This window comes from Pteropus alecto, unplaced genomic scaffold (assembly GCF_000325575.1).
Source record: "Pteropus alecto unplaced genomic scaffold, ASM32557v1 scaffold50, whole genome shotgun sequence".
NCBI lineage: Eukaryota > Metazoa > Chordata > Mammalia > Chiroptera > Pteropodidae > Pteropus > Pteropus alecto.
In genome coordinates, this window is record NW_006431918.1 from 7774532 (window position 1) to 7792403 (window position 17872).

General features: G+C 31.1%; 1 protein-coding gene across 1 annotated transcript in view; it reads left to right on the plus strand.

The window, feature by feature from the left end:
• The window catches only part of LRBA (LPS responsive beige-like anchor protein), a 558252-nt gene that overhangs the window by 145767 nt on the left and 394613 nt on the right, over positions 1-17872 (plus strand). The window contains exon 36 of the mRNA XM_006906268.3: positions 7044-7105. Within this exon, the coding sequence (XP_006906330.1) occupies positions 7044-7105 (62 nt within the window). The remainder of the gene's footprint in view (positions 1-7043; positions 7106-17872) is intronic.

Below are 17872 nucleotides of genomic sequence, written 5' to 3' on the forward strand. Positions count from 1 at the left end.
TTCTTTATTTCTCTACGTGTGTGTGTGTGTGTGTGTGTGTGTGTGTGTGTGTGTGTGTGTGTGTGTGTGTGTGTTTAAATTTCAAGTTTAAAAAGTTAGATGGCTATTAAGAGATACATAGACTTTTATATTAAGTTTTTTTCAGCTTTTGACACAGCTTCTCATAAGAGTGTTTTAAAAAATATGTCACGTCTCATTCTAATATGTTCATTTTTTATTAGTGATTTGGATGAAGCAGAAAATTATGTATTGAACCTAAGAGCTAAGAGTTTTTTTTCTTAACACATTAAAATTAACTATAAGACTAGAGAATCGGAGAGGCTAGTATTACAATAATTAGTGGGGCATTTACCTGGGGTTTTACTTGAACTTAAGATCCATATAAACAACAGTGTATTGCTGCATATTAAGAAAATGAGGAATGTATTATTACTCCCTATTAGTAGAATTCTTTTTGTAAACAAGTAGAAATAACAGTAATATTGTACTCTATCCTGCTTACATTATACATAGATTACTGGGTGTTTCCTAGGTTGTATACTTTGAAATTGTGTCAAATGAGATAATATGCAGAGGTAGGTTGCTAAGTGGATTGGAAACTATGGAATGGAAATATGGAATGGATGAGAGGTATTTATATGAACCTTAAAATATGGAATGGATGAGAACTATTGGGACTTTTAATTTTACATCCGGAACTTGCTGTATAGTGAGTGTCTTCAGTTATTAAAGAGAGTAACTCAACCAAGGGAAAGCAGATTTACCCTGAATTTCCTCAGACATTAAATATTAGGTCAAGGAAGAAAAACTTTTTACACAGTTCTATTTAAGAGCTTAGCAGACTGACTTCAAAATACCAGTCTTCATCCCTGAACTAGAATTTTTTAAGGGGAAACTAGAGGACTTTCATCATTGATAATGTAGAATTAATTTTGCATTCAAAAGTGTTTGGACTAGATGTTTTACTAGATGTTTGCTAAATCTGGCTTGTCTGTATCCATGGTTAATGGTTTAGGACAAGACACTTTTATTCTCTTAAAGCTAAAAAAATCATGGGAGAGCATAGTTATCTGTACTCCAGTCTCTTTAAATATTAACTTACAGCTTTAGTTATTGTAATATTTAGTTATTGTAAATCCTAGGTGATCTCCTAAGGATTTTGTTAAAAGTTGTTTTGCCTCTCTTTTTGTAGAAATAGGGATATTATAGAAATGCAAGTTATCGTTAGGTTAATAGTTTATCTTATCTCTGTTTTAACTATGGGATATTAGCACTTTATTTGACCTTTAAAATATCTATCTGTTTATAAGTAATAAGCTTAAGGTAAAATAGGAATTTCATTGTCATTTCTGCTATAGATGTATATAGAGTTGGTGATGAGTGAGCTCATTTTCATACAGTCAAATAGTAGTAGCATTATATTTATTTAAAAAAGAAAGTTCAGGTTTTAGAAATAATTAAGTTTAGGCTGAAAATTTATTTCGTCTGCTGAAGGATATAATTTATTTAGCCCTAGACTAGTTGATATAATGAAGTAATAAAATTTGAAAAGAATTGAATTGAAAAATCAAAGGACTTTTTCCTAATTTATACTTCACGTATCAAACACATATCACAAGTGACAATTTATGATCTATATTTTATTTCAACTGTAAAATGAATATATTAATTATAGTCTCTCGATGTAGCATTGCAGCTTTTTAGTTGCTCTTTGAATTTTAGAATAGATCCAACAAAATAGGATCACCTTAGGTACTCAGCAGTATTTAACTTGCCAATTCTAGATCACTTAACAAAATTTTAGAGTCAGTTTTTTACTGATAAATTCAGATAAAATGATAAGGAAGGCGATGCATCATTGCTCAATTATAAACTTGATCAGTTCCTATTCGTTGGACAGTGTTCATAAAAATAGAAAACAAATCTAAGAGTTTTTATGAAACTTATGTATTTTAAGTTTTGAGTAATTTTTGGGGTGGTGGTTTTATACATTGTAAAACAAAAGTGTTGAGTGGAGGTGATTGCAGCATGAGACTGTACAAAAAACATTGGATTAAAAGGCAAGAGACTTTGGTTTTAATTCTGCCCTTGCCAATGACTAGCTGTGTGACCAGGCAGTGGAAAAGTTATTACTTTTAATTAAAAAAATATTTAAAAATTTAAATTAATATTTAAAATATTAATAAAATGCAATATCAATTTATTATTACCAATTTATTATTACCCAAGTCATCTTTGTTTTGCCATAATTGTTTGTTACTATATTCACCTCCCCTCTTTTTGCTTTAGTATTTAAAACAATGCCAGGCATCATGTTGATTCATCTGTAAATAATTTATAATCCATGTAAAAAAAGATATTTTCTTATATCATCATAATTGCTGCTGTTATACCTAGTAATATTAATAATAGTTTTTAAATGTCATCTAATACTCAGTTCACTTTCATCTTTATTTAAAATATGTTGTTTTATAATTTTTTTTTTTCTAATTAAGATACAAACAAAATCAATGTATTTTATTTGGTTATGTCTCTTAAGTATTTTATTTGGTTATGTCTCTTAAGTATCATTAATGTCAAATAGTTTCCCCCTATTCCTCTGTTTTTATGGTATTGACCTGTTGAAGAAACCTGGTTAGTTGTTCTATAGAATGTTACGTATTGTGGCATTCTGTGACCATTGCTTTTTGGTGATGTCAGTTAATAATTTATCCTGTGTATTTTCTAATGACTTGAGGTTAGATTTAAAAGTTAATTAGATGTAATGCTTCTCAATTTAAGTGATAATAACCCTCATTTTCAAGTAGTTATAATCCTTTATAAGGATTGATTTTTATTTTATTTTTTAAGAGATCTTCCTAAAACAAAGAGAGAATTAAGTTTATCTTAAAATTGTCATATATGAGTTCATTGGACACTTTTTATAGATCTAAAAAATGGGGTATTCTTATCTTAATTTCCCTATGTCTTAAAATATTTTTCTGTTTCATCATTACTTATCAATTATTCCTAACTATATACTAAAGACTAAAATAATAAAACAAGAATACTAGAATTGCTTCTAGAATCATGGTGCAATAGGAAACAAGTCACGATTCTTGGATCACTCTCATTTTTCTTATGGCATTTCCCAAAGTACTGCATCAGATTTTAAGAAGGTATACATTTGTTTTCTCAGTGGAGAAAAAACTGGTATTTGGGGAGGGCAAAAATATCTTAGATATTACAGTGGTTTGTGACCATGGTAGAAATTTGCTACAGTACATCTGTACAGTAAGTCTTTAGAATTAAAATTTCATGGGGGCACAATTAAGAAAAAAATGTCCCAAAATGGCTCCTTAGGGGGGAGCAATAATGAAAAAGAAGTTGAAAAATATTGTATAAAAGAAATCTGTGGATACCATCTTTGTGGTCTTATTTTTAGCTGTCATTAAATATAGTTAAGAATTCAGAAATTTTCATTTTCTGCCAATATCGAATGGTAAGGTGAGAACAATTGACATGAGGAAACATGCTGCAATTATTAGACCATCTGAGGATGAATTTAAAGAGACAGGGAATAGTACGCATAAATTTTACCAAACTCAAGAATTCATTAGTGCATAGTATATTTCTGTGGACAAAAAGGAAATTGGTTTTCTCAGCAGATCATTCAACAAGAAGGAGTTTATTCTACAAAATTTATATAGTGTTTTGTGACAAGAATCTGAAACATCTCATTTTTACCAAAATGGCATGTAACACTGTTCTTCCATTGTTTGTGATCATTTTGCACCACAGTTTACTTGGTACAGTTTCTAAGAGAATAAAAACTAAAGGCAGATGGGTGCATACACAAAGGTGATTGTAAGGAAAAGTTCATATAGAAATGAAAAAATTCCATGGATTGATCATTCTAAATGGTGTTTGTAAATCTAAAAAATAAAATATTTTGCAATTCTGGAGCAAAGAAGATGGCTGGCCTCTCTTCAACAAAATTTTGAATTATCCAACTTTTCCAGAGTAATGCATGCAATAATGTAAGTTTAAGCAGAAGGACAAGAATTAACAATAAACTAGAACTTATTAGGAATTTATTTGGAACTTGAAATTAATATTCACAAGATGGATATCACGTTAACAGATTCATGAGGAACAGTTGTTTAGAAAGGACATTGCTGATACAGGATAAATACAAATACGTTCAAACCCAGGAAAATATGGAATAAGAATTTGAGTTTATCATGCTTAAATTGTTATTAAAACTCCTAGTAATTATCACCATTCTCTTATCTTTCTGTAAATTATTTAAGTGACTTAAAATATTTTTTTTAAGAAAGGGCGGTTAAGTTCCACTTGCTAAATGGTTATGACAGTTTTTTATGGTATACTTGGAAGTTTAGATAGATCAGTGGGTTCAGGTGTTGCTAGGTTGATATCTGGTAAATCATTTAATATTTCTGAGTTTAGCAGTAAGGAGAAACAGTGATAATGGAGGTGAGATAAATAGTTGCTGGTGAAGAAATTGTAGTGGTCTTTCGTCATGAAACTCCAAAAGAGCGTAACACTCTTGGCTTTGGTATCTTGGATTTATCTTTTTCGAGGAGACTAAAATTTCGTATCTTTGAAAAACCAACCTAAAATAAAACCAAACTGAACCTGACTATTATTCTAGGAGGCCTTTAGAGAAGTCAGATTATGGGCTCTTCAGATCTCTAAGTCTTGTTCACTTTCTGCTAATTGGGACAATAATAGAGAGAGGGAAGGAGGGAGAGAGATAGAGAAAGAGACAGACAGAGAATGGAAAATGATACTTCTGCAATAACTTACAAATTTACTCAAGTGTTATTTTACAGCCTTCCTTTGGATAATTCTAAGAGTCTGAATGTAAATCTGAAGACAGATTTACTGGTTTATAATTCATTTCTTGCTTTTTCATATATGCAACCAGTGTCACCCAAAAGCAAAAGTTTGGGTCAGAAATAGAAATGTGATTATGTTGTGCAATCTTATACCAAGTCCCTTATTGGGATTATCTCTTGTTTATGTACTCCCAAGATTATATATTTGTGTTTAGGCAGGGAGCTAAATTTGAGAGGTCTAATATAAGGTATCTTTTGTCCTGTAAAGCTCTTTTAAAATTTAACATACCATCTATCCTGGCCTCTAATCCCGTCCTTTAGAAATCTACAATACCCCACTCCAAAAACATATGAATTGTTCTAAGGAAACTATGAAATGTTATTTGACGTTTACTATCATTTAACATTCAACTCATTGATCAGTGGATATATTTTTTCTGAGTCTTCACATCCATCTAGGTAACATCAATCCTCTTCTGATTTGCTAACCTTTATTACTGAGAAATAAGTATAATGTTTCTTAAGTAAAAATATAATGTTTCTTAAGTATATAAGTATTGAGCTATCCTGTCATATGTTGTAAAGGGGACAAAAGAGCACCTATGAATCTTTCTAACTTTGAATGTCTCAAGACACTTTTTATCATCAGTGTTCTTTGTCTGAGTGGATAAAAAAGGCTGTACCAGATCATGGCCCAAATTCTTCACCAAAAAGGAAAGCTGATGTGAATCTGGTTCCTCTAGAATAGAGCAATAAGGAATAATGACCTAATTGTTGAAAGATCTGAATTTACTTGCTGGAAATAGTTGCTTTTTGAAGTTGAAGTATATAGAACTTCCTATAGTTGGGTTACATTTTATGAAAAAGTGACAAGTTTTCAGACCAAAGGGCTTCAGCAGAGGGCCACACGAGCAATAAGAGATGGAGTATTACTGTGCCTTTTCTTTCAGCCATGGCAATGGCCTGAGGAACTGTGTTCATTTTACCTTTATAGAAACTACAGTTTAGTCTAGTTAATGACCTACTTGCCTAATGAAACATGTAAATGTTCTGTAGCTTATTTTCATGCCAGTGCTGACACTATTACCATCATTTCTATGTTATATATTTTTTCAGACATTGAGAAAAAAATGGTTCTAACTTTTCTAAAAAGTGAAGAGAGTAAAAAACCTGTTTAACTTGAATGCTGTTTCTAAGGCTACAGGATGCCAGCATGTATCATCAGTAGGTATGAGGCATCATGCTTATGGAGGGAGAGAGAACTATAGAGCAAGAAGATTAAAGAGAGGGAATAAGATGGAACAGGGCTTAAATAGGGAGAAAGAAAGAAGGTAATTCTGTAGCATGTATAGGGCCACCAGGAATTTTTTTAGTTGTTACACCATAGAACCTAAACTTGTGTTCACTTAGAAAAATATAGAATAACATTTATAATTTTTCTGATTATTAGTATTATAATTTAGTAAGTTAGTGCTTTTAATTATTAGCATTGCTTTTTAAAGATACTGGTTATAACCTATTCTTTGAATTACTTTAGGTTTCATTGGAAATCAAAACTAAAGAATTCTTGAGAGAATTGTATAACAGTTTCTTCCTGATATTTTTGTGAGCCCAAATGAAACATAAAAGAGAAAATGTAAATGAATTTATAAGAAATGAAGAATATATAACAGACAACGGCTTGCACTTCTGTTAAGGTTTAGTGTGAGGTCACAGGTCAAGGTACTAATAAGAGTGTTTGGGATGTCTGCTGCCATGAAACAAAATGGAAACTTGATTGATAGCTAGAGGGTTGAAGGGAGAGTGTGTGGTGGAGAAAGCAAAGGTCAGGGAGCCATTTCCCTTCTCTGCATGTATAACAATCAGCTCTCCAAAACAAAATGTAGATGATATTGATCAATATGGCATATGTTGTGCACATTTCTATAAGTATTATGAAATGTCATTATATATGAAGTTGTAGTAAATGTTTTAGTAGTTTCAAAGCCGAAATGAAATAATTTATAAAATAAATTGTGTTAGTTTTGAAGCCGAGTTTAAAGTAATTGCAGCGTTACCTTATTTACTCACGTGATCAAATGTGTGCGGGTTTGATTCTTAGCAAGATGTTAAATTTTATTTTAATCAATTTGGACAAAGTTGTATATGACAAATAAATCCCTCATATTTGTTTCTTTGTAATTTTTTTTTAATTCTCTTTAGGTCTGGTTTGCATGAAGTCTAGTAGTTCAGTTGTGGAGTTGGTTATGCTACTGTGTTCACAGGTGAGTGACGAGTATATGTTGAATTAAAAGTGAATTCTCACATAAATTAATTTTGCAAGGAAGTTGTAATTGTTTTATTCGATAATTTTTGTTATAATAATTTTATTTCTTTGCCAAAGGATTAGTTCTTGTCTTTGATTCTAGCTGATGATTTTGAAATTAGTGCTGAGATAAATAGGATAGATGAAATAGAAATGGAGGTTTTTAGAGTTACATTAAAAATGTCTAGATCAAACTATCTTGAGATGGCTAAATTTCTTTACTGCGTGTATTAAGGTTATAGAAACAGATTTATTTCTATACCTTGTGGAGTGCCACTCTTGACTCACCTGGGAATAATGGGTTTACTTCCCTTTTGTGCAGAGGTTATAAAATGAGTGATAAATAATTTTGAATTCTTGTCATTGCTAATTATTTTTGACATAAAGAGTAGATTTGGGAAAACAACAAAAATATGGCAGCCATCAAAATAAGATGTAGTAAATAAATTTCTAAAAGCAAAATTACTTTCTGTGTTCAGAAACCTTATACCTTATATGGTAAACTTTAATGATTAAAAAAAAAAAAAAAACTTACGTAAAAGTCATGTTTCCTGTGTTGTTTTCTTTTCTGTTTTGTAATTAAATAGATGAATGATTTTATTGAGAGTTTTCTTTGTAGTCTTTTTAAAATGATATCTTGCTGGTAGTAAATTCCCCTACTTAAAACTTTAAAATAGCCTTTTTTAATAGGAAGGATATTGGTCTAGAGGTCAAGGGTTCTGACCCATTTCAAAACCTTTGACCTTCATTTACAACTCTTATGGTTTACTTGCCTGACGAATAAGGATAATGCAAAATTAATGTTTCTTTGCATCGATTTATTTTAGTTCTTATATTGCTAAATTTATTTAGACTGTGCTGATGGACATTTCATGAATACAAATTAAAGAATCATAGGTGTGAAAAATCAATACTATGCATTGTCAATAAAATGCAATAAGAACAGTTACTTCTAGAGATTATACCTAATGGATTTTTATAATGAACTTGTGAGGAGTAGTTATGTTTCTAGTGGGCTTATTATTCTTAGATTCAGTGAGAATCTTGTTTTGTTTTGTTTTTTTATAACTTAATCATTTTTTGAAAAAGAAAGCTCCATTTCTTTAAAAGCTGACTGGATAAAATTTCCCATTAAGTGTTCTTATTTGAAATAATCGCATGTTTATTTCTTAGATGGAAATTACCATATGCTATTCTTGTATTGACATGAAATAACCCTTACTTTTCAGAATCATTTGCTTACAGTTTCAGACATTTCTTCACAGTATGATGAGTTGTTTATTGTGATATAATTGTTTCATGGGTGATTTTTGATAATGAAGTTTCACTTTCTCGTGTAGAAGAATTGAATATATTCTTGATACAGGAAAACTATTTCAGATATAGTTTATTACATAGTCGAATGTAGAAGCTGAAAAGATAAAGAATGACATATTTTAATACACCTATTTGTCATGTATGTCACAGTGCTGTTTAATATTAATCTAATCAAATAGGATATGACGCTCACTTAGTAGAGTTAGTTGCAAAAGTCATATTCTCAAGATTTTTGTTTAAATAAAATACATTATTGGTTATTTGAAGTCTTTCACATTTTTTATGAGTTCTTCAAAAGTTCCATGGCATCTCTAAGATGTTGCACAGTGTGAAAAATGATGTGAAAAATGAAGCCAGAATTAGCTCCAGATGTATACAGATTGTTCCGGGGTGATAATTACATTTTTCACTTTGAATTTTCCTAATTTAAAGAGGTCAGATTGGCAATCACAAAAGTGATTTATTTTGTTTAGAAGTGAACTATCTTCTTCTACATGAAAGCTTAAGAGAGATGAAATTGAATTTGAAGCCGACATTTTGCAGATACTGGGTGGGGATGGCTTGAGTTTGATTGATATTTTTTTTCAGTCTGAGATAGGGTGGGAAGTGAAAAGCTAGCATCTTGCTAAAATTTTAATTAATTTTTTAAGAGGAGATGGAGAGGATTGAGTGCCAGAGATCGAAAGATCAGGTCAAAAACTCTTTTTTAATCACATAAATAATGGGATATGCTTATGAACTTTACATCTGCAAATTTGATTTAAAACTTTACAAATTAGTTGATGTTAATTTTATGACAATCAGCCATGTTCTGATTATTTTTCTTCATTTAAAACTTTTCTTTTCGCATTCTTTTTAACCCACTGTTTAAACTAACTACATTTTATTACAAAAGAGAATGTAGAGCCTAAATTTAAGAAATGAGAAAATGATCACATTGGCTGGCTGTTAAGACCAAATAGATCACTATATATTTTCTTAAAGCTTCAGCTAGGATTATATTTTTCAATATTTATTCATTCATTAATAGGTTGATTCGGCACCTTTTCTTATTTTGTCCCATTTAAGTTTTAACATTGTTAAGGCAAAATGTCATCTTTTAGATTTGAAAAGCTTTCTTCAAATATATTTTTGAGTAACGATATATATACTTAAGGTTTATTCAGATATTGAATCCCTTATAAAATAATTCAAGAGCTACTTAAGCTCCAAAACATGATTTAAATTTTTACCTCTTTGAAATAAGAATGTATATTTTCCTTAGCAAGGTCTGCATTCTCTGGTGCACAGAAAAAAAAATTGAACAAGTTCTCAATTATGTTTCAGATTCAGTTTTTCATAAGCATGTAACTCATTTGTGCCCAGTACTTGTTGTGTATGTGTATAAACCTCATAGAAATCTATATGAATTTAAAGAAAATGTTAAATAGATCAAGTAATAGTATTCTAACATTGTGTAAAGTGTTTGTTTCTTGCTCATTTGACATTAATATCATTTTTGAAAGAATTGACATTGCATTCAAGGCCACTTTATAAAAGCGTTGCATTGCTCATCCTAATTCAGTATGACATACATTCCAATAACACTACCTCCCTTCTTGGGTTTAAAGCTAAATTTATGACTCTGCATTGTGAAGTGCATCATTTAAAAATGGTTTCAACCCAAAACATCTAATAAATAAATAATGTGTATGGCTACTCAGTAGTAGACTTTCTAGACTAGAAATCATTCCATCGGATACTCAACAGTCCACTATCGGAGAGGGCTGTCAGATAAATCTTGTGGTAGCTGCATTCATGTCCTGTAAATCACATATTATTGTCTGAGCCTTCTGCCAGGTCATCTATTCTTTTCCCATTTATCAGAAATGCATAGAGTATATAGAAAAACTAGAAGTACCATGTAGTCTGGCCTAGCATCCTGTCTGAGTAATTAATTAGCAGGAAAAGTTAATTTAAAATACTGTGCTAGTCTGATTTCTCTTTTAGAAATTTTTTTTCAAAATATGTAGATTGTTGCTATTTGGGGAAGTATTTCCTTTATGTGAAGGTAATAATATAAGATGTGGTCATTTTTTGTCAAATGATGGTCAAGTGTTTGTTTCTATACCTCTGAATTATTGATTTAAAAATTATAATAAGAACTAGATATCACCATTCTTATGATTCCTTTGTGTCAGTTTTGTGTTTGATTTTTTTCCACTAAAATTTTTTTCTGAGTCTTTATAGATCTTCTTCTCTTCACTCTTCTGTAATTTCACTAATTCTGGTTTTCTCCCATTTGAGCTTATTCCTTCTTAATGTGTGACATTAATGTTAATGCTCTTGACTTTTTATTTCGTGAACTTTTTCTTTATATAGTTGTGATGGGTATTTTGGGTAAAGTAGATAATTTAAACAGACCAAAGGGTGGCAGGTGCGGGAAGCAAAGCAGCTCTTCACTGTGGCACAAAGGTGTCTTCCCTTATTTTTAGGCCCCTCTTACTGTTCAGACCTCATTTCTTGCCACACTGTTTTTGTATCTATTTTCAAACTATTCTTAACTATTTAAAGTTATCCAAATGTGCCATCATATTTTTGTGTCTTGGTATATGCTTTTTTCCTAAAAACTTCCTGCTCCAAATTTGGTGACTAATTATTGGCTTCTTCTCATCTTCCAGAACTCAGCTTAATTATTCTGTTCTCAGATTATCATATCTATAGTTGGTATCTTTTTGCTTGTCTTCATCTTAATATACAATGTAGACTATAACCACAGATTTTAAGTATACATTTGCTAGTTTATTATTTTTTTTATTGTTTATCTCCCTCTCTGTACTTTAGGCCCTATGAGCTATTTCTGTTTTGACTATTAAAGTATACTTAGTACTCAGCACAGTCCCAGGCACCCGATGGCTGCCCAATGAATATTTATGTAATAAATTAATAATTCAGCCCTCAGCTAACTTCTGGAAGGGTTCTTTGACTCCTCTCTTCCCTACAGCTCTAAGCCTAAGTGAGGTATTCACCCAGAGCACTCACTGGCCCATTTCATTTTTTATTTAAGTCATTCTTTATTTAAATTGTCTATGATTTTTAGTTCTCTCCCATAAGAGCTTAAGTCTTTTGAAGGCAAGCACTGTTTTCTGTTGTATCTCTAATGTCCAGCATAATTACTGTTCAATCAAATATTTACATAATTATTAAATGGTAACATTGGTCATACATGACCATATTCAGGGCTTTTTGCCTTTTGGTCTTTTTCATTATGAAATACCACCATACTTTTGTATATCATTAAAATGTATTGAGTGTTTTTATTAAGTCAGCTGTTTTGTCATTACCAAGACTATAGTCATTTATTAATAAGGTCTTAGTTTTTTATTTTCTTTTAGCTTAATCAGATTTACTTCTTTTAAAAATTAACTTTATTGCAGCATAATTTATATACAATATATGATGCATGTTAAGTTTACAGTTTGATGAATTTTGACATATACACTACCATGTAACAACCATTTCAATCCAGAAAGTTTCCTGTGCCTCTTTGTAATTTAATTGCTACCCTATCACCTCAAGTTGCCACTGATTTGATTTCAGTTATCATGGATGAGTTTTACTTACTGGAGAACATAATATAAATGGAGATTTACTTTTTTAAAAAAATCGTGTCTCTTAGACTTGGTGCTCTGTATTTGTTACACTTCAACCTTTTTTTTTTTAAACTAAAACTCACTATCCAGTGTTAAGAAAATGGTTTGTTTTTTACAAAGAAATAATTGAGCCAGTAAAACAAAGGATTAAGTTGTGCCAACCTCAGAATAGGAATTTGAGTATAAGTTGCTTATTGGAAATATAGGTCTTTTAAAATTCCATATGCATTTTTTAGCGTATAACGAAATCCTGTTATGGTATGAAGCTTTTATACAGTGATATGATGAGGCAATTAACTATACTTTTAGAATCTTTTGTTTTTACTGTCTTATCAGGCTCAGTTCAAATGCTATCCTACAGAGCTTTGTGTGAATTTATCTGCCCTGAGTCCTCCTCTCTATGCCTTCTTATGGTATTTATTGAATGCTTTTAAGATGAGCCCCTCCTTTTAAGGAACTATAGTGAGAGAGACAAATAATTGTAGTACACGTAGAATTTTATACGGACTTTAAGAGAAATACAAAACACAGAGGCAGAGAGTAGAGTTATGCTGGCGTACAAAAAAATTGTATTTATCAATCCATTATTTATGCTGTATTTTTCTTGTCATGAATGAATCAGGTTCCTTTGACTTTCAGTCAGAATTTTTTTCCAAGTTTTACCTGTATTTTTACAATTTCATCAGGATCAATAGATATTAAAGCTCTTAAAGCATTTTCTCTACTCTTTGCAGTACCCATAATTTCCCTTGGTTGGATTTGTGGTAGCCATGTGCTAATTTGATCAGTTCTCACTATCCAAGTTTTTCATTACAGGAAATCACGTTGTGTGTGCTGTGTGATGATAATGAATGTTCTGTGAAAAACGTATGGTGGTAAATAAGTTTGGAAAATATTGGTTTAAATTTAATTAGGTTTCTTTACTGAAGGGAACCATAAAGGCCTTTTAGTGTGTGTGTGTGTGTAAATATGTGTATATTAATGTCTATTGTTGCATCTGTAATGGGAATAATAGTAACATTTGATCACAGAGTCCTTTTATGGACATAGTGTTTGTAGATGATTTTTGTAAAATATAATTTGAGAAAAGCTACTCTTGCATTAGAGGTGAGGCAGTGAATAATCTAAGAAATGCCTCTTTTTTTGTATTCTGCTTCTGTTTTTCTCTGCTCTTGCAATCACAGTGATTAAAGAAAATCAATCGATATGGAAAATTATGCTTCAATCAAAATAAATTACTTCAGTCACTTGTTCTCACTCTTTTGTAGGTAATTCAAACATAACTCCCAATTTATATGTTGTTTCTGAAGGTGTAGATCTTCAGAACTGATTACAGTAAGAGTTGGTATTCCTTCTAGAACAACCTAAGTTTAACCAGGCATGTCTCTATGTGTGTATTTTTTACAATATTTCATGCAGAACTAACCCATAGTTTATGAATAAAATATTTTGACATCAATTGATTATATAGCTATTTCCTATTTTGGTTGAGTGAATCACATTACATTTTTAGTCAATATTGTGTTTAATCTGTGTTTTCATGTTCTAGTATGTAGCATAAAGTGAGAAATCAGGGTCAGAATATATTTTACATTAATGGGATATTACATATATTAATGGGATATGACCTATCTATAGAATTGAACTTTACTGTGCACCTAAAGAGGTCCAAAGAAAATGAAATTATTCTGTATGTGAATGCCATATGATACAGTGTCTAATGAAATAAACTTTTATTAAGATTTTGTCAAATAAATGAATAAAATTTTAGCTATAGACTATAATAGTACATGGCAAAATTGTACAGTGGCTGATCTTTACATGTCATCCATTTAAACAACCAAGATTTGAGATAGCTTGCAATCAAGACCTAGAAATAATAAAAAAAAATATGAAATCGTCATTAAAGAGGTTAGTAGGGTTAAATAATTAAGAATCAAGAAATGACTGATGGTTAAGTACAGGTTTTGTTTTGTTTTTACTGCAACTTGTAATAAGTCTTGTTTTATAAAGTACAATTTGTGTATAAGGCAATTTCTAGAGATAGTAAACAGAATCTATCTTGGTGATCCTTAACCCTGAGGAGTGAGTGGAGAATGAAATACTGGTAGTTAAAATTCATGCAGGTATATTTAGGAACAATCATTATATTTACATAGGAATTTGCTCTTCTTCTGATACAATCCGAAGAACTCAATCTTTGCAACAAACACGTTTTGGCATGAGGACATACCAAAATCTCTCTGTGAATATATAATAAAGATAATTAATATATTTTCACTTATTATAAATTAAAATAATTTCACATTTTTTTTTACTCTTATTCATTTTCAGTTCTTAGCTTAGATGCCCCAGCATTGGATTAAGGGGTGCAAATTTATGAGCTTAGAGAACTCTATCTTAGAGTTAAATTTATGGAGATATGTGCTAAAGAAGAGTTAAATTTATAGACATAAGAGCTATTTTAGTACTTGTCATGCTATATTTTAATTTTCATTTTATTAGATTGAAAAATTCTTGAGATCAGGAAACCATTTCTTGTTTATTTTGTCTATATTGTTTTTTAGTGCCAGGATTATAATAAAGTAAACATATAATAGGTATTTATTGAATAAATTGTTATAATTTGTTTAGGTAAAGTTGCCTTTAAAATTCTTGAGATTTTGAGTCATTAAAAAGTATTTACCTTAAAGAACAGACACCATTCTATTTTATAATTGTCTTTTATCCAATTCTGTCTTAATCTGAAAGGCAAGTTAGCCCTTATATATAGGCTTCAAACCCTAATTCTGAGCCCTTACCTGATGCTTACTTAAATGTTTTAAAGTAAGAAAGTGAAACATATTAAAGCCCTTTTGCTTGATCACCTTTGGGTCTCAGAAGGACCTACCTGGTTAGAAGAGTCACAGCTGATGACTTCTTATGGAGAAATCAATTTTGTGCATGTAGGTTTTCCTTTCTGTAGAATTATTTCTAACACCTTTAAGCCACTACTTTTTAAAAAGTAGTGACATTGACATATATACTACAATGTAACATTGGTTACGGAAATCCAATAAGTTTCAGCTGTACATTTTAACAGTAAGATACATATATTTTTACTCTGTTTATTTCCTATAGTTAGATTTCTTTCTTTCACCACATATTTGACCTCCTTTACCCCATCTACCTTCCCCCTCCCCCCTCCTCTCTGGTAACCACTAGTCCGTTGTCCATGAGTCTCTGTTTGTCCTGTTCATTTGTTGCTTTTAGGTTTATATCCCACATAAAAGTGATATCATGTGGTTTTCAACTTTTTCTGTCTGACTTATTTTGCTTAGCACAATTATCTCGAGGTCCATTCATGTTGTCGCAAATGGCAATATCTCATCTCTTCTTATGGCTGAGTAATATTCCATTGTATATATGTACCACAGCTGCTTTAGCCAATCATCTATCGTAGGACACTTCAGTTGCTTCCATGTTCTGGCCACCGTGAATAATGCTGCTATGAACATTGGTGTGCAAATATCTTTTCGGATATGAGTTTTCAAATTTTGGGAGTAAATACCTAGTAGAGGGATTGCTGGATCATATAGTAGATCAATTCTTAGTGTTTTGAGGAAACCCCATACTGTTTTCCATAGCGTAAGCCACTGCTTTTAGATAGCACAGCATTTCAGGCGTCACAGCTTCTGCTAACAAAGAGAAGGCAAATGGGTTGAACCTCTGGCTCTTAAAAATGATGTGTTTACCTAAGTGTATTAATACTTTCTTGTATGTTAAGATTTTATAAAATAAATGATCTATATCTGACTAGAAAGATGTTACTATTTTCTTTCAGTGTGCTAAAAGGTGCTTGCATGGCAACAAATTTGCAAAGTATTAGATGTTGAAACTTATACTTTGATATGCTGTAAATAAATCATTTCATTTTCTTTGTAATCAGCATTATTTTACCCAAGTAAATGGGACTTTGGGGCTCTCAGCTTCTTAAAGACCAGTTTATATGTAGTATGTATGGTTCAACTAGGTCAATATAATGTAGTATTTCAAACTTTTCATAATGTTACCCCTCCTTTTTTTTTTTTTTTTTTTTGATGTGTTTATGCCTCGTCCTTAGAATGTACATGTACTTATGGAATTAGTGAACGTAAATTGATTATATCTGAGCTTTATTATTGTCAGTTCTTATGACCTTTTATTGTGAATGGATGAGAATCAATAGAGTAGTGATTAACATCGGGATCAAAAAAAATAGGCTTCTAGTACAATCACCTAGTTTTTGCCTTAGAGCTGCTGTGAATGCCGTATCCCTAAAATGGACAAAGGTTGTGAGCACAGGTGTTCCACATTGAAATGCTCAGAATTACCTTAATTTTGTATGCAGTAGAAACAATTGACCTTATAATAAGGAACTAGATACCTTTGAAGCATGACAGGAAGTTTATGGAGTTGAAGAGTAGTTCAAGATTCAAGGTATATTAACTAATCACAAAATCTTAATGTACTAAAATTTTTAAAGTATCTGAAAGTTTAATAACTATGCTAATGTAAAAATATTTATGGTTTTACTTGATTCACATTTTTATAACTGATAACTTGCTTTTATAAGATGGATTCCTTCGTCTTTAACAACAGCAAAAACATTAAAAAACAAGAGTAAAGTACTGCATATTACTTTTAAAAATAAAATAAGTTGATGGATTAGTGAACATTAATTGATCTTCATTTCAATCTGGATGCAGACCTTTACAATATTAAAGTGCTTTGTTACAACCAAAGACAAAGACAAGCATAATTTAACTGTAAATGCAGAATTTATTCCTGAAATACAGGCATCCTGTTGATTCACTAGCACACTAGGAATTAGAAAACACAACCTTTTAAGGTAAATTTTGTGGAACTGGCAGTACACCCTGTGGCTTGGCAGTCTAGTCAGAAGGATGATACCACGCTGACTATATAACTAGATCTTTGAACAGTATTCTCAAGGGTGGTAAATGCAAAACAAAGTAATATCAACTGGCACTTAATTCTGCAAGTTCCCTGCTGATTGGGGTATTCAGTGAAATGGAACTCTTCCTGACAGGAAGTCAGCCTATGAGTATGGAGACATCTGAAAATAAAGTGTGCTTTAATTTGGCACCCTACTGTTTTACAACTGGTCTTTTAAATTTGGGATTAGGAAGAGAGCAAAAGGAATATATGAATGGGAATATTCTAAGCATAATGTTTTCTTTTGGTTTTAATGTAGTTATTAATATAGGTTGGTGTCTCTATTTCTCAGCTATTACTGCATAGTTTTGCTTAGTTCTTTCTATTAATGTTACAGTATTACAGAAATTTATAGTATTATAGAAAGGCTAGGTTTAAAGTGTAAAGCTTAAGATTGTTTAATATCCAACTCTCTGATAGCTTTGTGAAGACTCAGCTGTATTCCCATCCATATATTTTTCTTAAATAGTATGCAATTTAAGGGATTTTAGTCAGAGTAATCAGAGTTCTTTGGATCAAGATTCAAATTTTTCTGTTTAAAGTGTTTGTCTCAGTTGGTTCTGAGATAAAATAATTATTTAGTAATTTAGTCCCATGATATGTACTGTTAATGTGTAATAGCATAATTTAGGAAGGGAAAATATTTATGTATTAGTAATTGCACATGTATTTCATCTGTTCTATCCAAGGCATCTTTTTTCCTTTCTTTTGTTACCTATAATGGAGACAACAGCCACCTCCACATAGTCCACCGCCAGCAGCAGAGGAATTTACTACTAGAAAAACAAATATATAGCCGT